At 39.0% G+C, this 27261-nt stretch overlaps 1 protein-coding gene across 1 annotated transcript in view; it reads right to left on the reverse strand.

Moving 5' to 3' along the window:
- Positions 1-7661: 7661 nt before the first annotated feature.
- LOC140239262 (uncharacterized) overlaps positions 7662-27261 on the reverse strand; it is a 115531-nt gene continuing 95931 nt past the window's right edge. Inside the window, exons 7-12 of the mRNA XM_072319139.1 lie at positions 20560-20686; positions 19848-19994; positions 18807-18907; positions 16921-17115; positions 11943-12040; positions 7662-10318 (exon numbers count right to left, since the gene is read on the reverse strand). Of these exons, the coding sequence (XP_072175240.1) occupies positions 7884-10318; positions 11943-12040; positions 16921-17115; positions 18807-18907; positions 19848-19994; positions 20560-20686 (3103 nt within the window). The 3' untranslated portion in view covers positions 7662-7883. The remainder of the gene's footprint in view (positions 10319-11942; positions 12041-16920; positions 17116-18806; positions 18908-19847; positions 19995-20559; positions 20687-27261) is intronic.

The raw sequence follows: 27261 nt of genomic DNA on the forward strand, positions 1-27261 counted from the left end.
AGAGGTTTCTCATCATCTCACCAAAAAATGTTAGAAACCTGAAATTAGGTCTCAACCAAAACTGTACGATCCCTTTAAGAAGTTGTGAAATAGGAAGGGACCACAAAAGAAGAGCATGTACAGCTGCAGGTTCCAGGCACCTACCAACCTACAGTACAGTTGCCGATTAAGAAACTTCATCGAGTCAAAGGTCGGGAATCTCTGAAATCTAGTCTTGAACCGGACTGCGACAAGTCAGCGACCAGTGGAAATGATAAAGAGGAAAGCTCTGGGTAGGCACCGCATTTTCCTACAGAGAAGCATAAACCTCTAGTCAACGCCAACTGGTGCAAAACTGGTGTTCGCACTATTGACGACCGCCTCTGCCATTAAAGCTCTCCTACCTGCCTACACATACTGTGCACTCATGAAAATTAACGTATAAAGAGATACTGTATAACAAATGATGTTATGATTTTTTTTTTCCTTCTTAGTAATACAATACACGACTCATAGTAAACTCCTTACAAAGTGCAATCACTACTTTACTACATGGAAATGTGTGTGTGTGTGTTTGTTTTTTTTTTCAGGGTATGATAAACAATGAAACATCAAAACAAAATATTTGTATGGTTGGAAATTTGTAGTTATATGGAGCGTTTGTTGAACAAATACACCCTTTGATTAAATCAAAATAATCACCAGCGTTGACTACATAGCATGTACATCCTATGGTTGAGGTACATTATTACAAAACTGTTGTACTTTCAGCGGCCGCCAATATCCACTACAGTATATGGCAAAAGGGTGTGCATCTAGGTTAAATATGGGTTTTGTAAACTTTTCTAGTTGGTGTTGTTGTTGTTGTTGTTGTTTTTGTTTTGGGGTCTGGAATTTCAATTTAGCAGTTTAGCCAACTTTCATATACATGAATGCCAGAGTTTTCGTTTCTTACTACCCCCGCATCGGTTGCGAATGATAAGGGCGTTAAGGTGCCTCGAACACACCAGGCTATAGTGGCAATTTAACGCCCGTATCATCCGTGTCAGTCACAACCGACAACAATGATGGGGATTATTATTGTACTAGAAGTTATCTCAAGTCATTTTCACATTCTGGATAAATTTTGTGGCAAGACGGAGTACACCGTCTCGTACCTCTTATTCAAATTATTACGTTTATTTACGTCGATGTAGAAAAAAAAAAGAAAAAAAAGCAAACCAAGATAGTTGTATTTTCACTGAAAGTCTGAATAGTGCACTCTCGTTAAAACACAATTATAACGACACTTAGGCTACAACGAAGTAAAAATTCAGACTGCAACATTGTCCACTCTCTGCTTTTTGTTTACATGTTCGGTTATAACGAAATTTCGATATAACGAAAGAAAACGGCCGGTCCCAAGCGAGGACTGTAGGCCCTACTTAGTACATGTATACTCCACCATATCAATACTATATTACAGGCGACTGCAGTTATGATGAAGTCCTCGGGAACGGCAGTTTCCTTTCATTATATCGAAATTTTGATACGGCCGAAGTAAATTATGCGCTGTATACTTTAATGAAAATAATTTGGGGTCTTCATTTTTACTTCGTTGTAACGAAATTTTGTCATAACCGTGTTTGTTGTCACGGGGACGCCTTGTAGTTTATTTGTTGGTTTGTTTGTTGACTTCCTCTACAGCTTGCAAACTCTCGCACGCTTCTATCTGTACCCTTCTGCACAACGCTATCGCATTCATAAGATCTTGCTCATGGTAAAACAAACAGGGAGGGGAACCTGAGATAAGACACGCTTGACAGCAGATTGCCGTGTTTGAAAGCATTAAGTCATTTTCAATTCTTTAATCATTTCTAGGGTGAAAGATTGGAGATACACAGATATTCAGCGAGTGGTATATAACGGCCAATGCATGCAGAGTTATAGCCACATGCATTGTACCTTACACTCGCCATTGCATGCTGCATCAATACAGTATAATCATATTCACAATAATTTTTTCGCGTTAGTGCATCTTTGACGAGACAACTTCCAAAATGTTAACACTGAAGGAATATTACTCGTTTATCTTTCCACCAAAATCTGGCTCACACTCACATGGAATGGCAAATGCGAACGAATCTAGAATGATACACCATAGAATAGAGGTATATTTACAATAAATCTTTATGCTCTTAAAGTATAAAAAAATAATGTCGGAGATGAACTTTATGAAAGATGTTACAAATGTATAAATACACAACTATTAAAAATTCTTCCTGCACAAAAATTAACTCTGGCTGCTTTGCGAAAACAACCCCATATAAGCCACAATTCTTCCATCTGCATTCCTGCTGCTAACAACATGTACATTATGTGTAGTGCAATGCCAGTGACAAGGGTGTGCATGACGTCATAATAACAGTGTCCAATTTGACGATGTCAAAGCAGATATGAAAAGTTTATCCCTTTTCTAGTCATAATAATCTCGAAGTAATACCCTTCCATAATGTATACACGTACACACACGCGAGCCTAGCTTGTCTTAAAACATTTGACATTCATTTGCAATTACAAACATGTTAAGAAAGCAAAATATGGTAGTCTTTAACATTCCTGATTATTCGGACTCCCATCTTGAGAAATGAAAACACAACTTTTTCCATCTTGTTTGTCATGCAACAATTTCAAAAATCTGAAACAAAAAATCATGATATATTTTGCAAGAAAATGATGCTAATGTACCATTTATTTCAAGTTATACACAGTCGGGTTTTAAAGCGTGTGGTACATATACTACCAGCTTCGATTCTGTCTTTATTAATTTTTGGCAAGCCAACATACAATCAGGTAAATCATGAGCCGCTAAAATCTCTTGTTAGAAAACAGCAACAAGTGTTTGTGAACGCCAAGTAAAAACAAACAAACAAACAAGGACAACAAACAAGAAAAAAAAAAAAAACTTTCCTTCTAAGTCACATTTTTTCCCCCCATTCCGTGACTCGAAATATACTCAGCAATGACCTGCCAAACTCAGAAGTGATGCTGCATTTATTACGCACACATTGCAGTGGCACAGTACATGTACCTACAATCATGTAAAACCTGCATGATTGCTCTATTGTACGCATCAAACTTCACCTCCAACTCCAACTCTAATTTCCAGATTCTCTTCTCTTCGCTGGCTTGGATTACGCTTTTGTCGATAAAACAAGTCTTTATATTAGTCTAATTACTTGTCCTCTTCGGCGGTGTGACAAGTGCGACGGTCTGGAAAATGGACCAAAATTACACACTGTGTACCAGTGACAGCATAATTTGTGAAGACTCAATTGCACTCTGGCTTTGTTCAAAGATTCAGTTGGTACATGTATTAAGCAGACCTACCGCATGCCTGCATAAGCAATCCAATTGAATTTACTTCTTGTTTTTTCAGCTAGACTCGCATCACTAAACACACACTGCTTTATACTCAAGCTTGATTGTAAAACAGGAAAAACAGCCATTCGAACATATTCAAGTAAGTCCATTGTCAAGAGGAAAATAAAACATTTCCAGTGATAATTTGCTTGTTACAAAGCATGGAATATTCTTGAAGACATAATAAAAAATAACCCACATTTTCTTAGATTCTTCACGGTTTGTTTGCTTGCTTTTTGCATCTCTAATGGCAAATATCTCAAATTAACAAGAATGGAGTTAATTCCTTTTGCCATCATACTTTTGACTTGTACATTGCACGTGTGAATGACCTGTGTCTTCTTCATCATACCATCGAGTACCGTGGCACTACGAGTTTGTTCTTGAACAATCTTTCCACACTTTGATTTATTCTAACGATGTAGTTAAGAAATTTTATTCCAGCCAAAGAAAATTCAACAAAGGAAAGGGAACACATTAATTTTCGCATACCAAATGAAAAGATTGCATAGCAGTTGATATTTATGGCATTTCCACATCCTTGATGACTGTTTGTTCAATGCAAGAACCAGGATTGCCTTGATAGCACTATTGCCCCCAGCACTTCAGAATGGAGGCAATAAACATAACTATGACCTGGCAAATTCTTTGCTTTGATTCCTCTTCATCAAATTTCCATGACTACCAATATCATACAATACCTGATAACTAATAAGATATGCAAACTCAGTTTCCACCCAATTATTTCACTCTTAGAGAGTGGAGGGCGTGGCATGTTGGTGCCATCGTTCCAGATTCTAAATTCTTGACTATACATTTCTCTTGCAAAGTGACCTACGTAAGTCATCAAATTGCATCTACTGCAGCTGCGTGAATGACCCATAGTATCTAGTTGCTTAACTCCTGATTTGCATGTATACAGGAAAACCTGCCAGATTACATCCCGGATGTCTTGCATGAACATACACGTACTGTAGTTACCATATGATATACATGTATCACATGATAAATTACATTTGTTACTTTGTATCGCCAGAACTGTAATACTATGGAGCTCATTGGTGAATGAAAAACGAAGACGCCCCCTTAATTGGACAGGGGTTTTTTGAATGACAAACGGGCAGAAAATACAAGGAATAATTGACTCCCCCGCAATTTCCTTCATTTTGTGATCTGTGTGATCTTTACAGAAATCCTACTGTTAAGAGGATTTCAACATAACAGGAAACCTTGCATGACCCTATCACCAGTGCAAAGTGCACAAGGTACATTGTACCATTACATTTCTTTACTCAATTGGATGAAAAACAAACGTACGGTACATGTATTACATCTTCATCTATTTCTTTACTCTTTGAAACTGCTCTAAGCAATCTTACTGCATATTCATGTCAGGAAATAATCATTGTGTATCCGGATCATTGACATTCAAAAGAACAGAGAAATGCACACACTCTGAGGTATAACAGACACATAAACTAAAATTGTAGTACACGGCGAAAGCTGTTGAAGACAGCAGGGCCAATACTACATAAAATTTTGTAGTGAATCCTATTTTATTCTTATCATTACAATAAGGTGCCGTAAAAACGATCACCACGCTAAAAGATCAATTCATTCTGCCAATGGCATACACTTGCCAATGGAAAACTCCGGATACATACGATGAAACATCTGAAATTTTGCTGAAAAAAAAAAAGATGTAAATTTTCTATCATGCAAAAGTGACATAAAAACAAACAAATGAATTGCGCAAAAGCAAAATCTTTGCAAAGCTTGATTTCAAAATTGCACAAAAATGATGCGGGTACTTGCACTATCAAGCTCCAGTTTGAGCAAAGAGTTCACTATTAAATGTATGTGGTTATGCCATCAAAATGTAATACGACATTGCAATTACATGATTATTCAGTCAGATTCACCACTACTTCTCGTCTAATGCAGCCCGTGGCTACCCAACGGTAACATTTCGGCGGCTTTATGTGGTCATCAGAAACTGCGATTCAAAGTTGTGGACCGCGCACAACAACCGGAACTGCACAGAAATTGCAATCATGTGTATGAACAGCATGCATACAGCACAAGACAGACTAGCAAGTGGTTTCAAGCCAGCATAACGTGAAAAGGGGATAAAGAGTTGCCTAGCCCATCATTGCCCTGGAGTGATCTTGCTACAGAGAATTTATTACCTTCTTATCATCACTAAATTGGCATCTCTTGAGTTAAGGGAGAAAATTTAGCTGGACCTGGTGAAATTCATTCTGTCTGCAGAAAATAACAGATATCTAGAATTAGAAACAATCCTCCGATTTGAGAGATAAAAAGATCTTCTGAAATATGTTGCTAACCTAAGAATCAATGAAATTCACCAATTAAGAAGGCTTTGAAAATTCTGTAACTGAGACAACAGATATCATCCACAAAGGAACAGGGGAGATTTTTTTCTCTATACAATGATTAGCAGATATACTGTATCATAATGAAAAGATTTCTTTTTCAAAACCGATTACGCAACAGAGAGATTAAAAAAAAAAATTTCCTGTGTTGAGTCTTCCATTGTTGGATAGTGGTATACAAAATTGCAAGGAGTGACGCACACATAATATTGATCCACATACTATGTCCAAGTACACTGTAGTTCATGGCCTCAGCATAATATTGTGGTGTACAAATGGGATTACCAAACTAAAAATGGTTTACCATAACTGCGCAAAAGGACCCTCTTTATTTAGAGGGCACTATTACAGTTTGATTTCAGTAGAGACAGATTTTATCCCCCCAGGCATTTCCTCCAATGAATAAATCAGCAATCCTAGAAACACATTGTCCATAATTTCCCATCATATGAATAAATAATGATAACAAATATGGCCTGTTACACAAACTGATGAAATATTGCCATTTGCACCGAAAAGCTCAAGCATGCCAACTTCCAGAAACACAAGCTTACAATAAAACACTGATACTCTAGAAAGGGGGGGGGGGGGGTGGGTACGCAATCCTGAAGCATGATATATCACCTTAGTTTGTTACTGGTATATCCCAAACATCGAATAAAAAATCAAATTCCCCCTCTATCAGCATTAAAACAAAAAACAAACAAACACGCAAACAAACAAACAAACACTGACAAATAAAATTTTTTGCTCATTCTAGATGACCCTGTCATGCAGACACCAGTGTAAGGGCAAGTAAAATTCTATCAATACACACCAGAAAAGAAGAGGATGGATTACTGTACATATAGATGTACACATAGAAAGATAGACATACAAATTGAATGTTTTTAGAAAGACAGGTAGACAGACTGTAAGATTGATAGAATGATGGATTGATAGATAAAGAAAGAGGGAAGGTTTCGTTGGGTACAGGTTTTTAAAGCCACAAATCCATACCACATGTGCATTGAGCTACTGTAAGACTGTACAGTGTACTGACCAGAAACTTTGACCTTTGACCTTTGCTCCACAGAGTTGAATCGTACATTGTAAGAATAAGTTCTATTACATCTTTCTTGTTTGCACGTCTGGCAATAAAATATGTCTCTTACAGAATGTGGATAAAACTTTTGATCATCAGCAAAATATGCACATGTTTTTGTATACACTGAACATCGTTGTGGCATGGTGACATTTCTTATAATGACCAATCCTCAGTTCACATATTTCCTTCTCTTGAAGACCATTCTGAAAGATTGAATATAGCTGTTTCATTCACAGTCCTTTTTACACTTAACATGGATCTATGTACAGTGTAAGTATTGTCATGCATAAAGCACCATCTTATACAAATGCCAGATAAATATACCAATAATTTAAAACAGGAAAAGTGCATATGTATGTTATTCCATTTCCACTTCCATAGAAATGTTAAAAACAATAAAAACATGTGCAAGCATAAGTTCCGTAAAGGAGAATTTCACAACAGTTTAACGCTTGTCTGAAAAGAAAGAGTATAATTTCAGAAGAGATACAGTGAAAATTTCATCAAAATCATATAAATTTGATAGGGAAGTGTTTATATTGTGAAGCTTGGCTAATTTTTGCAAAACAGTTCTGAAACTATTGGTATAGGTATACATTTAAGTGAGCTGAGGATGTCACTACTTCACAATTTTCCACTGATGTGACAAAAAATAGATTTTTTCTGCTATGACAATGTGAAGCATAATGTTATTCCTGGCTGATTGACTATCATATAATAAGCCAGACACACAATTGAGACTGGGACATAATTGTGTTTGGAAAAAAAAAAAGAGTAGAACTGAAAATCACTAGAGTTTGTGGGCACACTACGCTTGTACCATGCAAAGTGTGAGATGCTGACATCATTAACTCACTCATCTGTATATTCATACTGACAGTTTAAGAACTGTTTTGTAAAAATCAGCAAAATTGTATAATCTTTAAGATTGAAATTTCACCATTATGATTACTTTTTCTTTTCAGACTAACTTTTTACTGGTCTGGACTACCCCTGTGAAATTATCACTAGCTCTAGAGCTACCGTGCTGACTGCTCTAACAATATAGAGCTCGCCAACTCCAGATTCCAGTCCAGCGATCTGAGGAGGTTCTCACAGTGTTCCCTGGAGGCACTGCCCAGCTGGAACATTTGTTCCGTCTTGAGATCCCTCACCGCCTTGGTGACGTCCCATTGGTTGCCGATGAGAGCGTTGCGGCACTCCTCCGACGTGACACCGTGCACCTCCTTCTGCACCAGCCGGACCTTCTCCGCAGCGGTGGCCGGCGTCTCCGAGGCCATCAGGTCCAGGTCGGACCCCTTCCTGCTGCAGGACTTGCAGGGACCGGACTTGGGAGTGGGGCGGTGGGGCGAGGAGGATGCAGATGATGGCACCCCAGATGAGTGTGTTGGTGCCGGTGTCATGGCACTGGGCCTTGGGGAGGAGGAACTCTCCGGTAAGATGGGCTTCAGGTTGGACAAATCAAACGTCTGCATGAGATCGCCGTTGCTGGTGCCCGCTTTGGGACCACTCTTGCTGAAGTAGTTGCCCTCCATGCCCCGACTGCTGCCGCCCGGCCCTGTCATGAAATAGTCCGGATTGGCGACTTGCGTGGGATTCCTCACAAATGGCTTCGAGTGGGATGTGTGATTTAACGGAGTGGTCTTACTGGCAGACATGGCGGAATTGGCGAGCAGGTCGGAGGAAGGATGGAGGGGTTGCGTTGCTGGCTTGGCCGGGAGAAGGAAATAATGCGTGTGACTCACTTGGACGCCATCCTTCATTATTGGCAGTATGACTGATCGCCCCGTCGATTGCTGCATAGAGAGTTTAGAGTCTGATGACTGCGAGTCTGGGGGAAGCACATCTTCGCCGAGGGCTTTCCTCGGTGGGAGAGGGGGCACTCCATCCCTCTTACTTCCATCGGAAAAGGGCGAGGTCTTTTTCCCTGCCCCACCCTGTAAACTGCTCATACTATTGCTGCTGCTATTCCCTGCCTTGTCCTTACGGGGAAAGCACATCATGAGGAAGTTGTCCTCCTGACTGGCGTTGGACTCCTGGGAACCCTGACGCTGCAGGTTCCTCCGCTGGCCCTCCAGAAGTCTGGCGGTGTCCCACTCAGAATATTGACTTTGATTGACCGATGACACAGTCTGTATCGCCGCGTACTTATCCCTGCTGCTCCCTTCCACTTTCTGGGCAATTTCCATGGCAACGCTTTTGCTACCATGCAGTCCGTTTGCTGCATTAGGTCTGTTAACAGAGCTTGCAGTCCTTGTGGGTTTCTTTGACTTTGGAGGAGGAATAGTAATGGTCCCATGGGCACCAGAAGGCGGGCTGGTGGGTTTTGCCTTCTCTGTTGCTTTAGGGGGCTCTTGTGGAGACGGCGGTTTTTGTTTCAAGGGGTCAAAACAATCAAGACTTGGTGATGACGAAAGGGGAACTTTGACTGGTTCCACAGGTTTAGCAGTAGGGTAGTTTGGCATGGGTCTTAAGTACATTCCAGAGATTGCACTCGGTAAGGGGCCAGCAGGAGTTGCGTGAGATGGTGCAGAGCTGGCTGGGTGTACAGGTCTGGTGGCGACCCCAGAAGAAGCGACAGCCACAGTTGGCTGCTCCTGCTCGTTTGGAACCTCATCATAAAACCTGCTTGGAAGAGCTTCAATTGCTGAAGGTTTGGCTTTACTCATGGGCATTTCTCTCTTGACCGGAGAATCGTCATGAAAATTGACCCATTTTCCCTTCAAGAGTCCTGCTGCCATAGCGTCATGCTCGGGAGGCTCTAGTTCATTTGGCACAGCATCGTAGAAATTCTTTGGCGGTTGTGGATTTTGAGATGCGGGATCATTTGCTGGCCTGCTGGATGAGGCGAAGGGGTTTGCCCTCGTCCTCGACACTGACGCACTGGTTCCCGACGCTTTCACCTTATTGACCGATGCATACAGATCTGAAGTCTCTAAAGATGAATGCATCATTTGCTGATTTCTTTGATAGCCATCCAAGATAGCTTGTTGGTTAGAATAAAAGGACTTGGCAGGCGGCTGGGGCTGATCAACAAATTGTCCCACTTTGGCTTTGGGCTGAACCGTCAGATCCTCGTAAGGAACGTCGTCATAGCGACTGAGTTCTGGAGCTGCTGCATTCGGCTGCACGTGGTTTGGTGCGATCGGTATGTCAATCAGAGAGGGGGTTTCAACTGAGTCCGAGTCAAAGCTACTGTCTGTGCTGTCCAGCAAATCATCCGAGAGGTCAATCAGGACGCCCGTTTGCGAGCCGGAGTCTTCCGACTTCGTTGATGAGGCTCCCTGAACGTAAAACACAGATTCTCCAGTCCTGATGGAGAAGTCTCCCGTTTCCTCCTCTGCAACAGCTGAACCTTGCTGTGCCGCCTTAGCGCGCAGCTGCCTCTTCAGAGATGAGTTGCGTGAGGAGCTTTCGCTGCTCTCTTTCCTGCTCTGAGAATCCTTGCTGCTTCCTGTCCATGGAGAAAAAAAAAAATACCCAAACATACATGCACGAGTTAAGTTCAACAGTAATGTTTGTCTTCTTCTTTTGAAGCATATATTCCTGTTCATTTTTACAGGAATTTGCATAACTCCATACTTTTTTTTATGCCTTTTGGACAAATTTTCTCAAATTACCAGTTATAGCTCTCTCTAAAATAACCTGGATATCAATGTTTCTCAGATTTCAATCAGAACTCTGCTCCCTCCAATAAGATAAGACCTTTACACAATACAAGTTCATAAAGGTTGGAATGTCATCCCAATAGCAGTTAAACCTACCCATCCTCTACAAAGAAAAAAAGAAAAGAAAAGAAAACCAAAACAAAACAGAAACAGAACTTAGCTACATCAAATTGAGTAGAGTAGCTCTCCTTATCCTGTAAGAGGACCAGCTGATATTGCTACAGCACATATTTCCCACGGCCTGAGTATATTTGAGTACTAGGGACTAGTCTTCCACGAGTTAAAACAACTGAAGCTTCTTGAGCAACTACATTGTAGCATCCACGGGGACAACCAGAATACAAGTCTCACATGGCAGGTCTGAAGTGGCTTGAAAATGATTTCACAACATCAGCATGGCACCTCCACCTTTCAGGTTTTAGAAGTCAAACACTCACAATACCAGCAATTCTGAAATGAATCTATGTCCAAATTGGGAAAGTTACTGGAATGTACTGTATATATCATGAAATAGCGAGTCTAATTTTTTGTGAAGTGGGACTTCCCAATAATTTTATGAGTGGTTAAATTCGTGATTACGAAGTACAATACTCAACAGAGAAATGTATGCGTGCATGTCACATCTATGTCGGGACCAGAGTTAATATTTTTGTGTGCTTTTAACCTTACGAATAGCACCTGAATCGCGAAATTCACAAAAATGAAAACCTCACAAAGTACTTGGCATGTATAGTATTTATCAGAGAGGGGTTATTGCTACTGATCTGCTACCGATCTCAACTGCCACTGCCATCGCAGTAATCCATCAAGATACAGAACCTAGTACATGCCCGATGATCAAGATACCTGCTACCATGAAACTTGATTGATGGTTCACTGCAATAAAAAAAAAAGACTTTAAATACTTGTCATCAAGGATTGAAATATTTTTTCTCTGCAATAATTCATCATTCCCAAACAGAGTTGTAGTACTTGCTGCACAAGTCCTTTTAATCTATACATGTACATCTCTCAGCTAGAAAAGATGGCAGTCTAATCAAATGTATTCTACATTTGATGTGAAGACCTACAAAGCTGATATGCTCCTGATAGATATATCGTCGCTGGGGCGACAAGACCTCGTATCTGAAATTTTGGTGAAAATGACTTTTTTGATTAATGGTCAGATATCAGTTTAATGATGTCCTGTCCAAATCCTAGCTGTCTTATCTCAAAAGTAAAGACACCATGGCATGTGAAAGGAAAGGTTCTCCTATTTGATGCAGTGCTTCGGCTGCCATGTTTTTTTTTTTTTTTTTGCTCTCCTGAACATTTGACATTTTGTAGATACGAGGTCTTGTCGCCCAGCGACGATATGTTAGATTGCAATCACGGGCAGAGTGAGGGAAGGAGATGCGACATCTAACTCACGCTTCATTCGGCTCGAAAGAATCAGCGACGGCTTTGAGCTTATGATGTCGTCTTCGTTGGTCCAAGCATCCTGAGGCTTCATTGGAATTAAGTAAGTCCTAAGCATTGCAAAGAGAGAGGAGAAAGAAGATACAGCATTTTTTTTTTTTCTAAATCTCTTTATTCATATCACTTTTAATGCTATATACATAATGTAAAAAGCCACAGTCTGTGTTCCCTTCCTGGTCACTACACTTTATATTGTGAATTCCTTTTCAAATTTTATAAATAATGATGGACACTTTGCTATCTAACTGCACATATTCAACATATCAGGGTATTCCATGATGAAGCACTGAACTGAGAAAAGAATAATATACTGTTGAAACATGCAAAAAGAGTATTAAAGTCTCGACACGCTTTGTTTCCTCACAAGCATGGTTTCCAATACCAAAGACTTTAATGGGAAAGTGGGAGGGTAGATGGTAATGGTAATGGTCTATTAAGAAAATAATTTGCAGCCATGGAGATGGTTGAATTGCAGAATTTTGTACGTTGTGACTTGACTCCCCAATCAGGAGAACTCTGAGAGGCAAAGATGGGAAAGGGTGTTGCATCTTCACTTTGAATACACAAATATCAAAGTGACACAGGATTGAGGAATTCAAGAAGCATGGAAAAGGTTTGCCCTTTCTTTACTTCAGCAGAAAAGATATACCCCCATTTCAGACGGTAGAAAAATCTCTCTTGTAATCATGATTGTAATTTCTATTTATAGAAGAATCGTGACTGTAATCTAGATGTTTCTTGCGTCTGAGAGCAAATTATTGTAATCCCAATTCTAGAATCGTGGTTTGCCAATCAAGGTCTGGAGGTGTTGTCAAATCTTGTTTTGCTTGATCAGTGGTGTACGCTTCCGGGTCTCAAAGGCCTGCCCTCCAAAACATGATTGAGCAGGAGCTCATAGCTCGAATGAGCTCGACTCTACATTTACTTCGACCCACAGACTGCGCAAAATGTAATGCAATCTGCCTGCACTACACTAGCTAGTATCAGATGTGCTTTGCGATTTTGATTGACATATCAGGAAGCTTGCGCCTCCAATATGCAAATCAAGATTACAATCCCTATTTATAACATGATTACAAGAAAGATTTTTGCCATGTCTCAAAGAGCTTTTTTAGTTTGTACACTGAGCATGTGAATATTCTGTATATACTCAAATCAAGATTAAAATCACGATTAATACAGAGGATTATAAGACAGATATTCACTGAACATGTGAACGTTCTGTAACTCACATCAAAATTGAAATCATGATTCATACTGAGGACATAAAAAAGATGTTTCCATCGTCCGAAAGAGCTCAAACTCTCTATTCCCTTTCCTAATACCCGTTGAGGACGGGCTGATTTTGCTACAACACGCATTTCCCATAGACACTTGCCCGAGCATACTCGGGACTCATCCTCAACGGGTTAATGATGATAAAGGTATGCAAAGAAAATGCTGACTAGGGATTATTATTTTGTTGTTGGTACATTGTACGTGGATATCATGGAACCATTTGTGTTCACTCCACTTTGGAAAATTTCCATTATTTTCTCTTTAATAATCCTCTGCCCTTCCACTCCCCCACCCCCCCCCAAAAAAAAAAAAAAAAAACCATGGCACACCATTTATGTGTCCTATAATGTTGATGATGATAAAAGTGAACCACAACAATTACAATAATAATCATCATCATCAGTATGATGACAAAAATAATAAAAATAGTAATCACTGTAGACATCCCACCCCCCTAAAAAGACGTGAAAAAGTAAAGGAATTTTGATGCACACACACAGCTAAAGCATTTTGGGACATAGTATTCGCACTATTACTACAGCAACCCCGATATAAGAAACTTTAGCCAACTGCTATTTTTAGGAAACCTGGAGCTCTGCCATCTGGCTTTGGCATAAAACTTTGGAAGCCCAAAAAAGACAATGGCTGTCCTGTCTAGTTTATAAATAAATAAATCTTGGGCATTCCATTGTTTATTTTGCATACTGTGACCAATATACTGTAAAAAGATAGCAAACTTCTCGCCTGTGTTTGAGCAATACTTTATATACAACTGAGTCAAAACGGCTCAAGTATTACTCAAGTATCTAAAGAGGGCTTTCTCTGGCATTACTCTAGCCTATAGGTGCCATATCAATGGACGGCAAAGTATTGATACATTGCCTCTGTCTACCAAATGGACAAGTAAACGTGGTAAGAAGGAAGTCAACTACAACTTTCCATATCATTTATTCAATGAGCAAGTCTGGTTTTTTTTTTTTTTTTTTTGTCCTCTGTAAGTGGTCATGATTGCTTAAGCATTATTCAAATATTATCAATGTCTGTGTCAAGAAAAATTTCCATTGTCTAAAAACATGACTGCAACTTGAAGCTTCACAATATTGCTTGCCTGACGTTTAGACAAACCAACTTAATCCTAACCAGGCCGAGCTTTTTAGGCTGTTCTGTAGCCGGAGGAGGGTTGATTCCCCCCCCCCCCCCCCCCCCCCCCCCCGTGATGCATGTATATGCATGCAATCATATACATATTTTGCTCTAAATCAGAAAATATAGCTACTACATAGAATCCTAATTTTTTGGTGATAATATTCTTTGTAGCATTACTAACAATAGACTTTGTTCACAAAATCATGTTTTTGAGCTATTTTTGGTCTGACAAGCATGTACGTGTATAAAAGGTCATGCAGCATTGTAACAGTATGCCTAATTTTTACGATAATGGTGTCATACAAGTAAGATGTGCGAGACTTGAAAGTAAAAAGTCAGAGAGCGGTGCGGTGAAAAAATATCACGCGGCAGAATAGTCATGGAAAATGTTGAAGGGGGTTGATTCAACACCCGGCTGATTTTATGGTTAAAGGAACTTTACCCCTGATAAAGTGTAGTTACCATGTTCCCATGTTCAGTAGAACACATTCAGTTAAGTCTGAGGAAAATCAGACAATCTGCTCATAATTGACAAATGTGTACAGTTTAGGTGCTGCAGTCACTAGATAAGGAGGTTAAAGAACAGTTTATGATGTCCTTGTAGTGAAACGATATAAACAAAACATGGACATTTCCACCATTGTTTTCATTTGTCTAGCATTATGAATGTACACTTGACTCACCTCCTTCAGAAGGCAGGGGATATAATATTACCTTACACATGCATGTACATTGTATGTAAAGGCAGTGTGTACAAACAGTGTACTTTTCATTACAATAAAATGTTGTATAGCTGCTTTTAATTCCTTTATATCGTTCCGTGTATTGTGGCATTAATTGTTGTGATAGCCTTCTTATTCAGTGATAACAGCACATGGATTTATTGAAAACTTTGAAAATTAACTACTTTTGGACAGAATTCCCGAGTGATTTTCCTCAAACTTCAGTGATGTGTGTTATTCTACTCTTTCTGTTTTTACTGAATCCGCATACTATATAGGATGTTTGGGGTTCAATCACAGGAGCACAATGCACCTGTTTGATACCATTTGCTGACCATTGATAGTCACCTGGGGCTAACCACAAGGGTTCAGCATCATTCGACCGTTTCCTCTGCTTGAGGTAATTTCCATCTAATACAAAGAAAGGTCCGCTTTCCATACAATACGCAGTACTGTACATTTCTCACTGCTCTGACAGAGCAACGTCTGTTCAACCTGAAGAATTTTGTAATGTTCAAATATATCATTCGTTGTATTTGACATTTTCATAATCCCTCAATTCAAGATCAGCAAATAACAACAGTAATGGACAAAGTGGCCAATCATATGGCAAAGATAGTTAACCAAAGGATGATATTAATACAGGATTCAGTGCAATACAAGATTTCTATCCTCATCACCACAGCTGCAAGACAAAGGTTTGCATTCTGCATGTCAAATAACTCATAACTTCCTGGTACTCTTTGTATATACTCTCTGTTTCAGAAGTTTCCACCAACGAGGAAGCAAGCGCATTTTTTTTTAAAATAAATAGGAAACAAAACTGATGCTGATCAGTTGAGAGTCATAAGACGATGACATGAGTACGTGGTAAATGGAAACTGCTCAATCACAATTTGGTGTCCTGTCAAAATATTTGACACAAATTTCACTTGTGCATGTCTGGGTTATCTGTATCAACTAAGGTAACACTTGTAATAATACACCAAAAGATGAAAAAAGAAAGTCAATATTGCACAGATCTCCTAGTCATCTGTTGATATAATTGCTACAATCTTTTTAAAGCACTTCTTGAAATGCTTACCGTTGACAAAATTTATTCACTTTGAGTTTCAGAAAATTGCAGGAAATCGATGCTGCGTAAGACTTGCTTTTATATAGGTATGCAAATATTGGTTTGGGCCCGGTATAAAATGTAATTTCACATCTCAGAACAATGTGTTTTGCTGTTGGGATTATGAAATCATTCAGGGATTTTCTTTTTCTTTTCTGTTTTTCCCCACAAAGATAGATTAAACTTTGATGTCCTGAATAGGCAATTAAAGTTTACCGTATGCTAGACGTGTCTTTATGAATACTAGTGTATATCACTCTGTCCACAATGTGGGCATGGTTCATATGCGCTTCAAGCCAATACCTCTGATACATGGCAAAATTCCTACAACATTCATGTTGTTAGCAATGGCTAAAGATGAATCCGACTTCAGAGCACTGTAACTTATGGCGACCATAACTGGGGGCTTCCAAAGAAGAACAAATTAAAGCACTTTCAATGGATAATGCAATGTTCCAGGTGCGTTGCTATGTCAGTTCATAAATTATCTTTTGTTCGGCATGCTTGAAGCCCCCCAGTTAGAAATTACCATAAAAACCAGCACCCAAACCGAATTGGTCTATATGGTCATCGCCCTAACCTTATAGTGTACATGATAGTGTACATGTTAATCTATTTTCCCCGGCTGTATTTAATAAAAACTGACAGAAGGCTGCCAGACCATACTCACTCGTCAATCATGTCGGGCCGGCCCCACGAGTTCCCGCCGACGTCGCCGTGCCCGGTGTGGATGAAGCTGTGCTTGAGGGGCTTGCTGATGTCGTCGCAAGTCAGTCCGCCAGACAGCGGCACCAGCAGCTTGCGCGGAAAGTGACCAATCTTGTGGGTGTGGATGTTCTGTCCCAACCACCAATTATCCTCCGGGCTGCAGCGACAAAGTGACGTCACACAAATTGCATCCAAATTTCTCGATTTTCATTGGCTTAACGCGCATCACATGATGTCAAAATGTTAGGTGGTCATTATAGCATGTTGTATAAACACTCGCTTCCTTGATCGCACGAGTTTGAGATATGACGGTGGAAATTTCAGGAAGGAGTGGGCAAGTTGCATTCCTTTCCTTCAGCAGGATGCTGAGATATTAATCAAAAGAACCTGTCAGCCACTGTCCCTGTCATAGACCATTTCCACCTAACTTAAAGGTCCTATTTACCTTTGGGAGCAGTGATTTAAAAAATGTTCAAGATATCACATTTGATGCATATGTGTAGGTCTGTCATATCACAAAACATCCTACCATATAAAATTTTTGCAATAAAGCTTGAAATATAAGGAGATATCAGTATTTTTCTCAATAAACCATAACTGTAGACAGTTTAGTATGGAAACATTTTTATTATAACTACATGTACTGTTCATATTTTGTGTATTTAACAATACTTAACAACGATTATACAAATTCAAATTTTTACAGTGCTTGTTTCAATCCCTAACTCACATTTTAGAACTATTTTAAAGCACTAATGTTGGGTTTTTGTTTCATCTGCAAATGGTAGATTATGCCTTTAAAAGGAATATTTGGACAGAAAGCCTTTATACATGTGCAGCACAGTCAGGATTAGCACTATATGGTGTGATTAGTGGACAGGGCGCTGCAAGTGGCAGAGAAAGGATGACTATTGAAAATATATACCTCAATTGTGTATTGAATACATGTAGCATAGTACTACGAAAGTCATGACAATAAGCCTGTTTATTGGATGGATAGATTTGTACCATGACATTCTCTTGCCCTGACATGAGGTATAAGTTAAAGGAAAGAGCAGATTGCCTACAATAGTGAAAATAATGCATACGGACAAATAAAAAACAACAACCAACAGAAACATCATGGTGAACGAGAGGTTTATGAAAAGTACGCTATGTAGCATATCTAATGAATGTGAGAGAAATAAGGCAAACTTTATGAGCATTACACTGATTACGCTACATTCTTCTTTTTTTTATATTTTCCCATTCCACTCAGAGCAACAAATGTGATAGACTTGACAGCATTCGTCTTCTCTGCTGATTGAACTCTCCAAAGAACTGCATTAAATGCAACAGGCTTCATGTTGTTGGCCGATTAAATGTCTGCCATTGGGTTTTGTGAACTGTTGAAGTGTTCCAAGATCATGTATCACGCTGTCTCCCAAATGAAGGCCATTGTTGCTGATAATAAAAACCACCAAGAAACTGTGACCTTTGGCACAGAGCTACAGGAAGCAGGCAATATAATGTCAAAATATTTGATCAGCCCTTCATGATTTATTTATTTCCTGTGACAAAATTTGTTGTTGTTCATTTTTTTTTTTTTTTTTTTTTTTTTTTGGGGGGGGGGGGCAAAAAGATTCTACAGGACCTCTGCAAGGCCATTTACAGGTAACTACATGTAATAGGTGGGTAGATCTACTGGTATTTAGAGAGATGGTTCAGCTTGAAGCTTCATTCCACAGTTAAATGGGAACTTTACCCATTGAGGACGGGCTGATTTTGCTACAACAAGCATTTCCCATAGACACCTGCCCGAGTACATGTATACTTGGGACTAGTGTCCGATGGGTTAATATCACTTACTTCCCATTGATGACAGTAATGATATTGCCCTCGTCAAAGTCCAGCTTGTCCGGCTCGTCAAGGTGAAGGCTCTGAATGGCTCTCATCTCTACTGGCTTCATCTGCCAAATCAGAAAATGTTCCAAGGAAATAGGGAAGTTGATTAACCCTTTCCCGACTACAGTATATCACAAAATCTCCATCTGTAGAGTACGCCACAGGAACCACTATGTTTGTGTACGTATTGAAGGGGCTTAGAGAAATAATCTACAATGACTGTATTCACTGTGCATGCACAACTGGAAATTTACTTAGTGGGAAAATGAAAGTTGCGTTTTTAAATAGGAAGGCACAAATGGAAGTTGAGCTTGTGTGTTTACATCACAAGATTGCTAATTTGTGTTTAAGTAATTACAACTTCAGAATATCAGTAATTTCTTTATTTTGATCAGGATTTGCTCAAAATTTCTAGTGTCTTGTTCCTCAATTTTCATCTGCTTTTATTAACACAAACTAATTTTCAGGGTATCCGTTCATGCTTTTACCAAAAGAGACCATATTCAATTAGCATCACTCTGACCGAGCGCTGTGGCATGCGCCTGTAATCCAGCTACTTTGGAGGCAAGGGTGGGGATATGGCTCAGTCGGTAGCGCGTATAACCTCACATTCAAGAGTATTGGGTTCGAGTCCCAAATCTCACTGTGCAATGTTGTGTGTAAGCATTCCGTCCCCTCTAGTAAGAGGCAAAAACACTCTGTCCCTCAGATAGGACATTAAATGGAGGACCTGTGTGTGTGTGTTAGCCACGTCTCACGCACGTTAAAGAACCCACTTCATCTATTCATCGCAAACAGCAGGGTGCTAACCTGTTGAAGTGGTCCCCATACCCACCCACACAAGAAAAGCAGGTGAATGATGCCGACCCCTCATGGTTTGCCCCAGGTGACTAGCAATAGTCAGCTAACGGTATTAACCAGGCACACTGTGCTATACAATTGAATGAAACTCTTAACCTACGACTTTGGTTTATTGAAATGTTTGGATCGGGTAGAAAGACTTACCCTGGTGACCTGTTCCCTAACGACCTCAAACGTTGGCCGCTCCTCGGGCGACGCCTGCCAACAAGACTCCATGATCTGGTAGATGCCTGGTGGGCAGTGGTCTGGACGCTGTAGCCTCTCGCCTACCTTGTCAATCTTTTGCAGGATCTGACAGTAGACATTAAAGCATTCAGAGCAATACTGTCAACACTACAAACATAATGGAACTTCAAAATGAGCACTCATAGTACAGTGGTCACTGCTTTCAGCCAGAATTTGTCCAGATAAAGGAGTTTATGGTTCTGACCAAGTGGTAGAAATAATGTGAAAAACTTTTTATGATCAAGTTTTGTTGCACTTTAAGCGGGGTTCCCGCTAAAGCAGTTCCCGATCAACGGGTGAGCACTGTACCCTAATTTGCACAGCAAAAGGAATCTTCAGAGACACTAAAAGGCATTCAATATGTACCAAGTAGCTCCCTAAGCATCAATACTTCATATATTTATTGGAAATTGTTCAAAAAAAGAACATTAGAGAAACATAGAGTGCACTACTTTACACATATTCATGACAATAGAGTACCAAAGTAATGATGTCACAGTCTTTTATTACGACTTGCGGTTGAAACCAGGTGTGCGCTAAAACAATAGGGCCGGGTGAGGTTATTTAGAACCCAAAAGTAATTCATAAATAGAAGACATAAAGGCTATCATAGAGACATCGTTAAGCCCACCTGTGCCCCATTGTAGCCCAGCCAGGGCTCCTCCCCATAGCTGAAGAGTTCCCAGAGGGTGACTCCAAACATCCAGACATCGCTGGCATGGGAAAACTGCTTGGTCTTCAGGCTCTCGGGAGCACACCTGTCATGGACGATGGGAAAAAGTAGCATGCACAAAAGTGGTAACATTATTCCCGAATGTTGAATTTAAAGACAAACTAAACATGATGGTAACATAAAACTTTACATCTTGGTAAATTTCAGATTGAAGCAGGTCTGCCAACATTCCCACATCCAAATCAGGGAGACCCACATCCAAATCAGGGAGATTCCACACAGCAATCAGGGAGATATCTGTGTGTTACATGCATTTCAATGGGCAATGATAATTCCCAAAACAGGGTGATTTTAATAATTCTCTTATTCAGACATGAACAGATTTTGACATTTTCAGGGAGATTCCTGCAGAATCAGGGAGACTTGGCAGCTCTGTTGAAGAGTGCAAGTAAGGTTCAAGATACATGATTCTAGTATTCAGCTACAATATCCGGCATCATGTTCACTCATCAATTAAGGTTGAGAAAATAAGAATTTTAACATCAAGCCATCACAAGTACTTTGTAGTACTGTATCTGTATGACTTTATAAATTGCTCTTCTTGAAAATCAGTTTTCTCTTGAAAATTCACCAAATACAATGTAGCATTGTGGGCCTTTTTGATTTGCACGCTCTCCCTTGACTCATTTGAAAGTTTGCATCAACCAAATGTATGCACTCAATCCCGCATGCACACAGTGGTAACAACATAGTTCGTATACGCCTACATGTACATAACAAAGTCTACAAATCGTACCTGAAAACAGGTGTTTTTGTTTTCGACACTTTATAATGTGACGTGATGTGATGTGATGAGGTGAATTCCTGTTCTAACATACATTTTTACCACAACTTTCAGGAAGAGTTTGTCTGATAACCTTGTATGATGTCTTACACTACACATACACGTGTACTTTGACAAACATCTGGCTCATTTTTCACATCATATTGAATTGCACTACACCACATGGACTTTGATGTTTCATATTTCTGTTTAGAGATACATACGTACTGGCAATAAATACTTCAAAGGATTGCCTTATCATAATGTCTAAAACAGATATTCTCAGAAATAGTGATCACAGTTGATCGGTGTCACACCACCACAAAAGTGCTATCAAGAACTTCAAGGGATGTATTAAACATGATGTCAGAAATGGGATTTCCCAGAATCTGTGCTTCATGCATTTGGTTGATGTTACACTGATGTACTTATCAGAAAGTAAAAAAGAGCTTCATTGAATGTGCAATGTGCATTGATCATGTTTAATGTCGACAACATATTTTCTCAGAAACAGTGATCAAGTTTAATTGACATGGAAGGAAGTAGGCCCTTATCATCTGGAACCTACAATGTATGCACAATGATCTGAATGCACTACTAGTATGTCGTGGAGCAATGTCACTGACATTTATTTTGCAATTCCACATCAAATTCCAGCCACATAATGACTAGAACATGACTGAACTATCAGAGTGGCGGCGTTTCATTAAAACTGGCTCTAAAATAAGAAAGCTCTAAATTTCACAGGGTCACTTGTGTTTTAATACAAGATGGTGGCATTAGCAGGAAACACAGGTCACAGCAAATTTGATGATATGATGATGTATTAAATGGACTTTCAAATCTCCCATTACAACCATGACTATAGGGCCCTGTTTCACAAAGCTGTTCGTAAAGTTACGAACGACTTATGAGGGACTGGAGATCAGTTCTTGTGCTGAATTATTGAAATTCTGGTAAGTATAACACATCACAATTGATCACCAGTTGCTCGTAAGTTGTTCGTATTAAACTTATGAAACACCCCCAAGGTACATGTAATCATTACTATTCTGTGGAAAAAAAAAAAAACAATGATTACATAGCTACAGTAATGATTGCAATTTAAACTTCTTTACAGTTACATGTACAATGTACATGTACATGTACATGTGGCTAAAACCAATTGCCATGATCTAATATGCTGTATGATCAAACTTTTGAACATTTCATTATGTTTGTTTCATACCAGATTTTGGCAGAACTTCTACTCCTGTTCTCTGTATTTGATTCCACTCTATATTTATTAATTGACTCCACTTTGGCAAAGAACCCAACTGCTCTTTAAAAAAAAATGAATTGTTGTGTGTGTGATAAGCATGAATTCTGTATTACCCAGTATTAAAGAATGCAGACCAATGCATACACATTATGTACCGTGAAAACTCCTGTACTGTATACGGTGCACTCGTTTATAAAGCGCACCCCGACTTTGGGACTTTTGGAAAAAAAAAAAAAGATTAGCGATAGTGATGACAATTTGCTGGAGTACGTACATCACAAGGTTACATGTACAGCCACATAACTACACTTCCTGGAATCCAGTATGAAGTGACACAAGAGTACAACAACAATAGGCAAATGAATGTTATTTCCTCCTATTAAACCCTTGTGGCCACCAAATGACAGAACCTTGATACCCGATTTCACTCCAACTTTTTCTTTAATCCAATCACTACCAATTTGCATGATCCCGGTCCCATCATCACAACTGAAACTGAATGGATGTAATCCCAGTTTCCCTAGGATTGGGATATCTCCTGTGCAAGCACTTTAAAGGGATGGTATAGTATCGCTTGAGATGGGGCTTCAGTTTTTAAACTTATTTTTGTGAGATAATGAGAAACCCCTTTACGAAATATAAAAGTGCGAAAGAGCATGATTCTGAGAATTAAAAATTAATTTGATGGAAATTGGTTTTGAAATGGCTGAGACATCCAAATCAAGCAATCCTAATAAAAGGTGGGACCCATCTTTTATCATGATCGCTTTATTTCAATTTGTTTTTGGATATCTCAGCCGCTATCAAAACCGATCTTCATCAAACAAACTTTGAATTCACCAAAGAATTGTACATGTATGCTCTTTCACTTTATTTCATAAAAAGTGTTTTCTATTATTCTTGCAAAAAATTAAAAACTGAATCCTCATCTCAACCAATACTATACCATCCATTCAATTTCTCAATCATACCAAACCCTGGGACTATTCCTAGCCAAGGCAGGTTGAAATTTAAAAGGGCCAAAGAGGCATGATTCCATGCCTGAAAATTTCACTAAGTTTTGCAGAAATCTTTCAAGAGACATCATCTACAATTAGCAAGCAATTCCACAAGACACTCCCATCTAGTATTGCCACTTTTAATGAAGAGTGTCACCTGTGAACTGAAGCCCGACTGTGTGGTCCATTAAGTCACAACATCGCCTCCCTACAGTAAGGGTAATTAAAGTCTACAGTCCTGTTCACACGAACACCCGTTAATCGCACATGTATACCGGTACACACCCAAACGAAACGAAAGTTTTTGACAATCCATTTTTGCGAAGCAATGCAGAAACCATTTCAATTCTTGCGTGTGAACACACACAAACACAAATAATTGACTTTTGGAATACTCGTCATGATGTGAAAATTGGTCCAGCTTGATATTTTCTGGAACTCTCATGATAATTTAGTTGTGGTGGCGTATGTGAACGGCAAGAGAAGAAACTCATCATCATTTTTTTTTTCCCCGAAATTTCATAATGCAACCTGCCACACTGGGTTCACACACTCGGGTGCCCGGGGTCATGGTTCAGACATTGTTTATGCGCAGTAAGGAGATTCAAAGCAATTCATTTGTTATTTTGCAGCTGAGTAATTTCCTGTGGTTTTTTTTTGCCACATATGTTAACAGTGGTAAATAAGATATATTTTCACATTGCAATGCTAAAACCAATAACTCCTGTGGATGAATGTGGCTTAAAGGGATAGTACAGTATGGGTGGAGATGAGAATTGGGCTTTTAAGTTTTTGCGAGATACCAAGAAAACACTTATGATATAGTACAGAGGATACCATTTTAAGAGGAATTCTAAGTTTATTTGATGAAAATCGGGTTTGGAATGACTAAAACATCCAAAAACAAAGTAAAACAAAGCGATCGTAATAAAGCGTGGGTCCCACACTTTATTAGAATCGCTCTTTTTTGGATATCTCAGCCATTTCAAAACCAATTTTAATCAAATAAATGTTGAATTCCTCAAAGAATTACATGCTGTTTCATATTTCATAAAAGATTTCTCATTATCTCACCAAAAAATGTTAGAAACCTGAAATTTGGTCTCAACTAAAACTATACAATCCCTTTAAAGGTCCAGTTTACCTTTGGGAGCAGTGATTTCAAAAATGTTCAAGATATCACATTTGATGCATATGTGTGGGTCTGTTGTATCATAAAACATCCTACCATATGAAATATTTGCAATAAAACCTAAAATATAAGGAGATATCAGGGTTTTTCTCAGTAAACCGTAACTGTATACGGTTTAGTCTGGAAACATTTTTATTATAACTATTGTTCACATTTGTGTATTTAGCAACACTTAACATCGATTATACGGATTCAAATTTTGACAGTGGTTGTTTCTATCCCTAACTCACATTTTAGCACTATTTTAAAGCACTAAAGCTTTCATCTGCAAATGGTAAATTATGCCTTTAAGCTTGGTTTAAAGTGTTCTGTTAGTTCAATTCTACCCCTGAACAAGAGTCCCATTAAATTGTATAAAATCAAAGACTTCTCAGTCACTCTGTTGTATCCATCCTCCATGTACGTACCCTTCTCAAGCATGAGCTGATATTATCAAAAAACCAAAGATATCGTTGACCAAGCCTTTAGATCTGCCATGCGAATGGTATAAAAGAAGACGCTAATTAGGCCAAAAATGGTGTTCTGCAGATGCGCAACACAGCTGTTTCCATTGTCCAACCAGGGAGGCTGCTTCGTCTTTATAGCGTTCGCGTCACAGATCTAAAGCTTGCTATTGACTCCACTTGCAGAACACACAACACCCCGGCAAGTCATTGCTTTTTGTTTTCTTCTTTTTTGATAGATAATTACAAGGGGGCCATTCCTCTTACCAGATAGCTGCTAAATTTTGCAAGTGGTTTTCAATGGTGTGAGTGGCTATCGACCCTGCATTAACCCGTGGAAGACTAATCCCGAGTATATTAGGGCAGGTGTCTATACATGGGAAATGCGTGTTAAATGTTATGTCCCTAGAAAATCAGCCCAACAAACAAGCCTGTATGCTGATACATGTATCTGAGCGAGAGCACATCACAGTAACAGTATACTGGTGGATGGGATCTTCGGGAAGTCTAATGTTCAAGACATGATACATACATTGTACATACGTAGATAGGGTAAAATGGGTTTTAACCTGTTCCCTACTGAATTCTGAAATCCTCATAGACATAATACACAGGCCACCAGGTTCCCGTAAGGAATGGTTAATGCTTCCTTTGCTCATAAGTTTGCTTTGTTTATTCACAAATGCTCTACTGTAGCAGACAGATTGACACCAATGCAAAACAGGAACATTTATTTGCCTTGTTTGATGATAATATTTCTTTTATATTAAGTAGTTAATTATGCATCATAAACAATGAACATTTTGTACTGTACAAGTGTGCATAACACCTCATAGCCCTGTGTTAAATTTGGGAAAGTCTTTAAAGGACAAGTTCACTTTCACAGACATGTGAGTTGAGTGAATGCAGCAATATTAGTAGAACACATCAGTGAATATTTGGGGAAAATCCGACAATCTGTTCAGAAGTTATGAATTTTTTTAAAGTGTCTGCGCAATCACTGCTGGATGAGAAGACTACTACAGTAGTGTATGATGTCAGATGTGTACAACGATATAAGGAAAATAAAAAGAGAATTTCACAAAACTTCACTTTTTGAATAAAGTGCACATTTCTTCAATTTGTTATTGACATACAACCCTGTATGTCAAGGGACCTAATATTACGTATTCCCTCTGCCTTCTGAAAGAGAGAAGTGGAGTGACCATTTGTTATGCGAGAAAATGGAAAATTGTTGAATTTTCTGTATACTTTCTTTATATTGTTGTACACATGTGATATCACAAGCTATAGTAGTCTTCTCATCCAGCCGTGACTGAGCAGAAACTTTAAAAATTCATAACTTTTGAATGGATTGTCCAATTTTCCTCAAACTCTCACTGATGTGTTCTACTAATATTGCTGCATTCACTCAACCCACATGTCTATGAGGGTGAACTTGTCTTTTAATATCAATGGAGATTTCTTTGTCAATTCTGTATGATTGTAGAATGGATAACTGCAAACATGGATAATTAATGCACACAGGCAACATGTACAGTGTACGATACCTTTACCAACTTGGCACTCCACTGGTGATAATCTGTTATAAAATAATAGCTCTGGGCAAAATGCTCAGAGCAGATTTTTGATTGCCATATAGCATGCTACAAGTGTGCAGTGTATGTCATTGAACATGACACTATCAAATGTCATTTAGAAGGGCCAGCTGTACTGTGCTTTTAATAATCATTTTCCTGAAACAGGCTCATTAAAGAAGAATGCTACACGTACTTGTGCTGACCAATGTACTGTCATTTAAATTTATAATTTTACAAATTTAAACTGCACTCGAAATATAACCACCAGCCACTTTATATGGTCATCTGATACATTATACAAGCTTATTATGCACATAGTACAGTTACACTTTGCATAGATCTACCATTCTGATACTTGAGATT

The sequence above is a fragment of the Diadema setosum genome, chromosome 15 (assembly GCF_964275005.1).
Source record: "Diadema setosum chromosome 15, eeDiaSeto1, whole genome shotgun sequence".
In the NCBI taxonomy this organism is placed as follows: domain Eukaryota; kingdom Metazoa; phylum Echinodermata; class Echinoidea; order Diadematoida; family Diadematidae; genus Diadema; species Diadema setosum.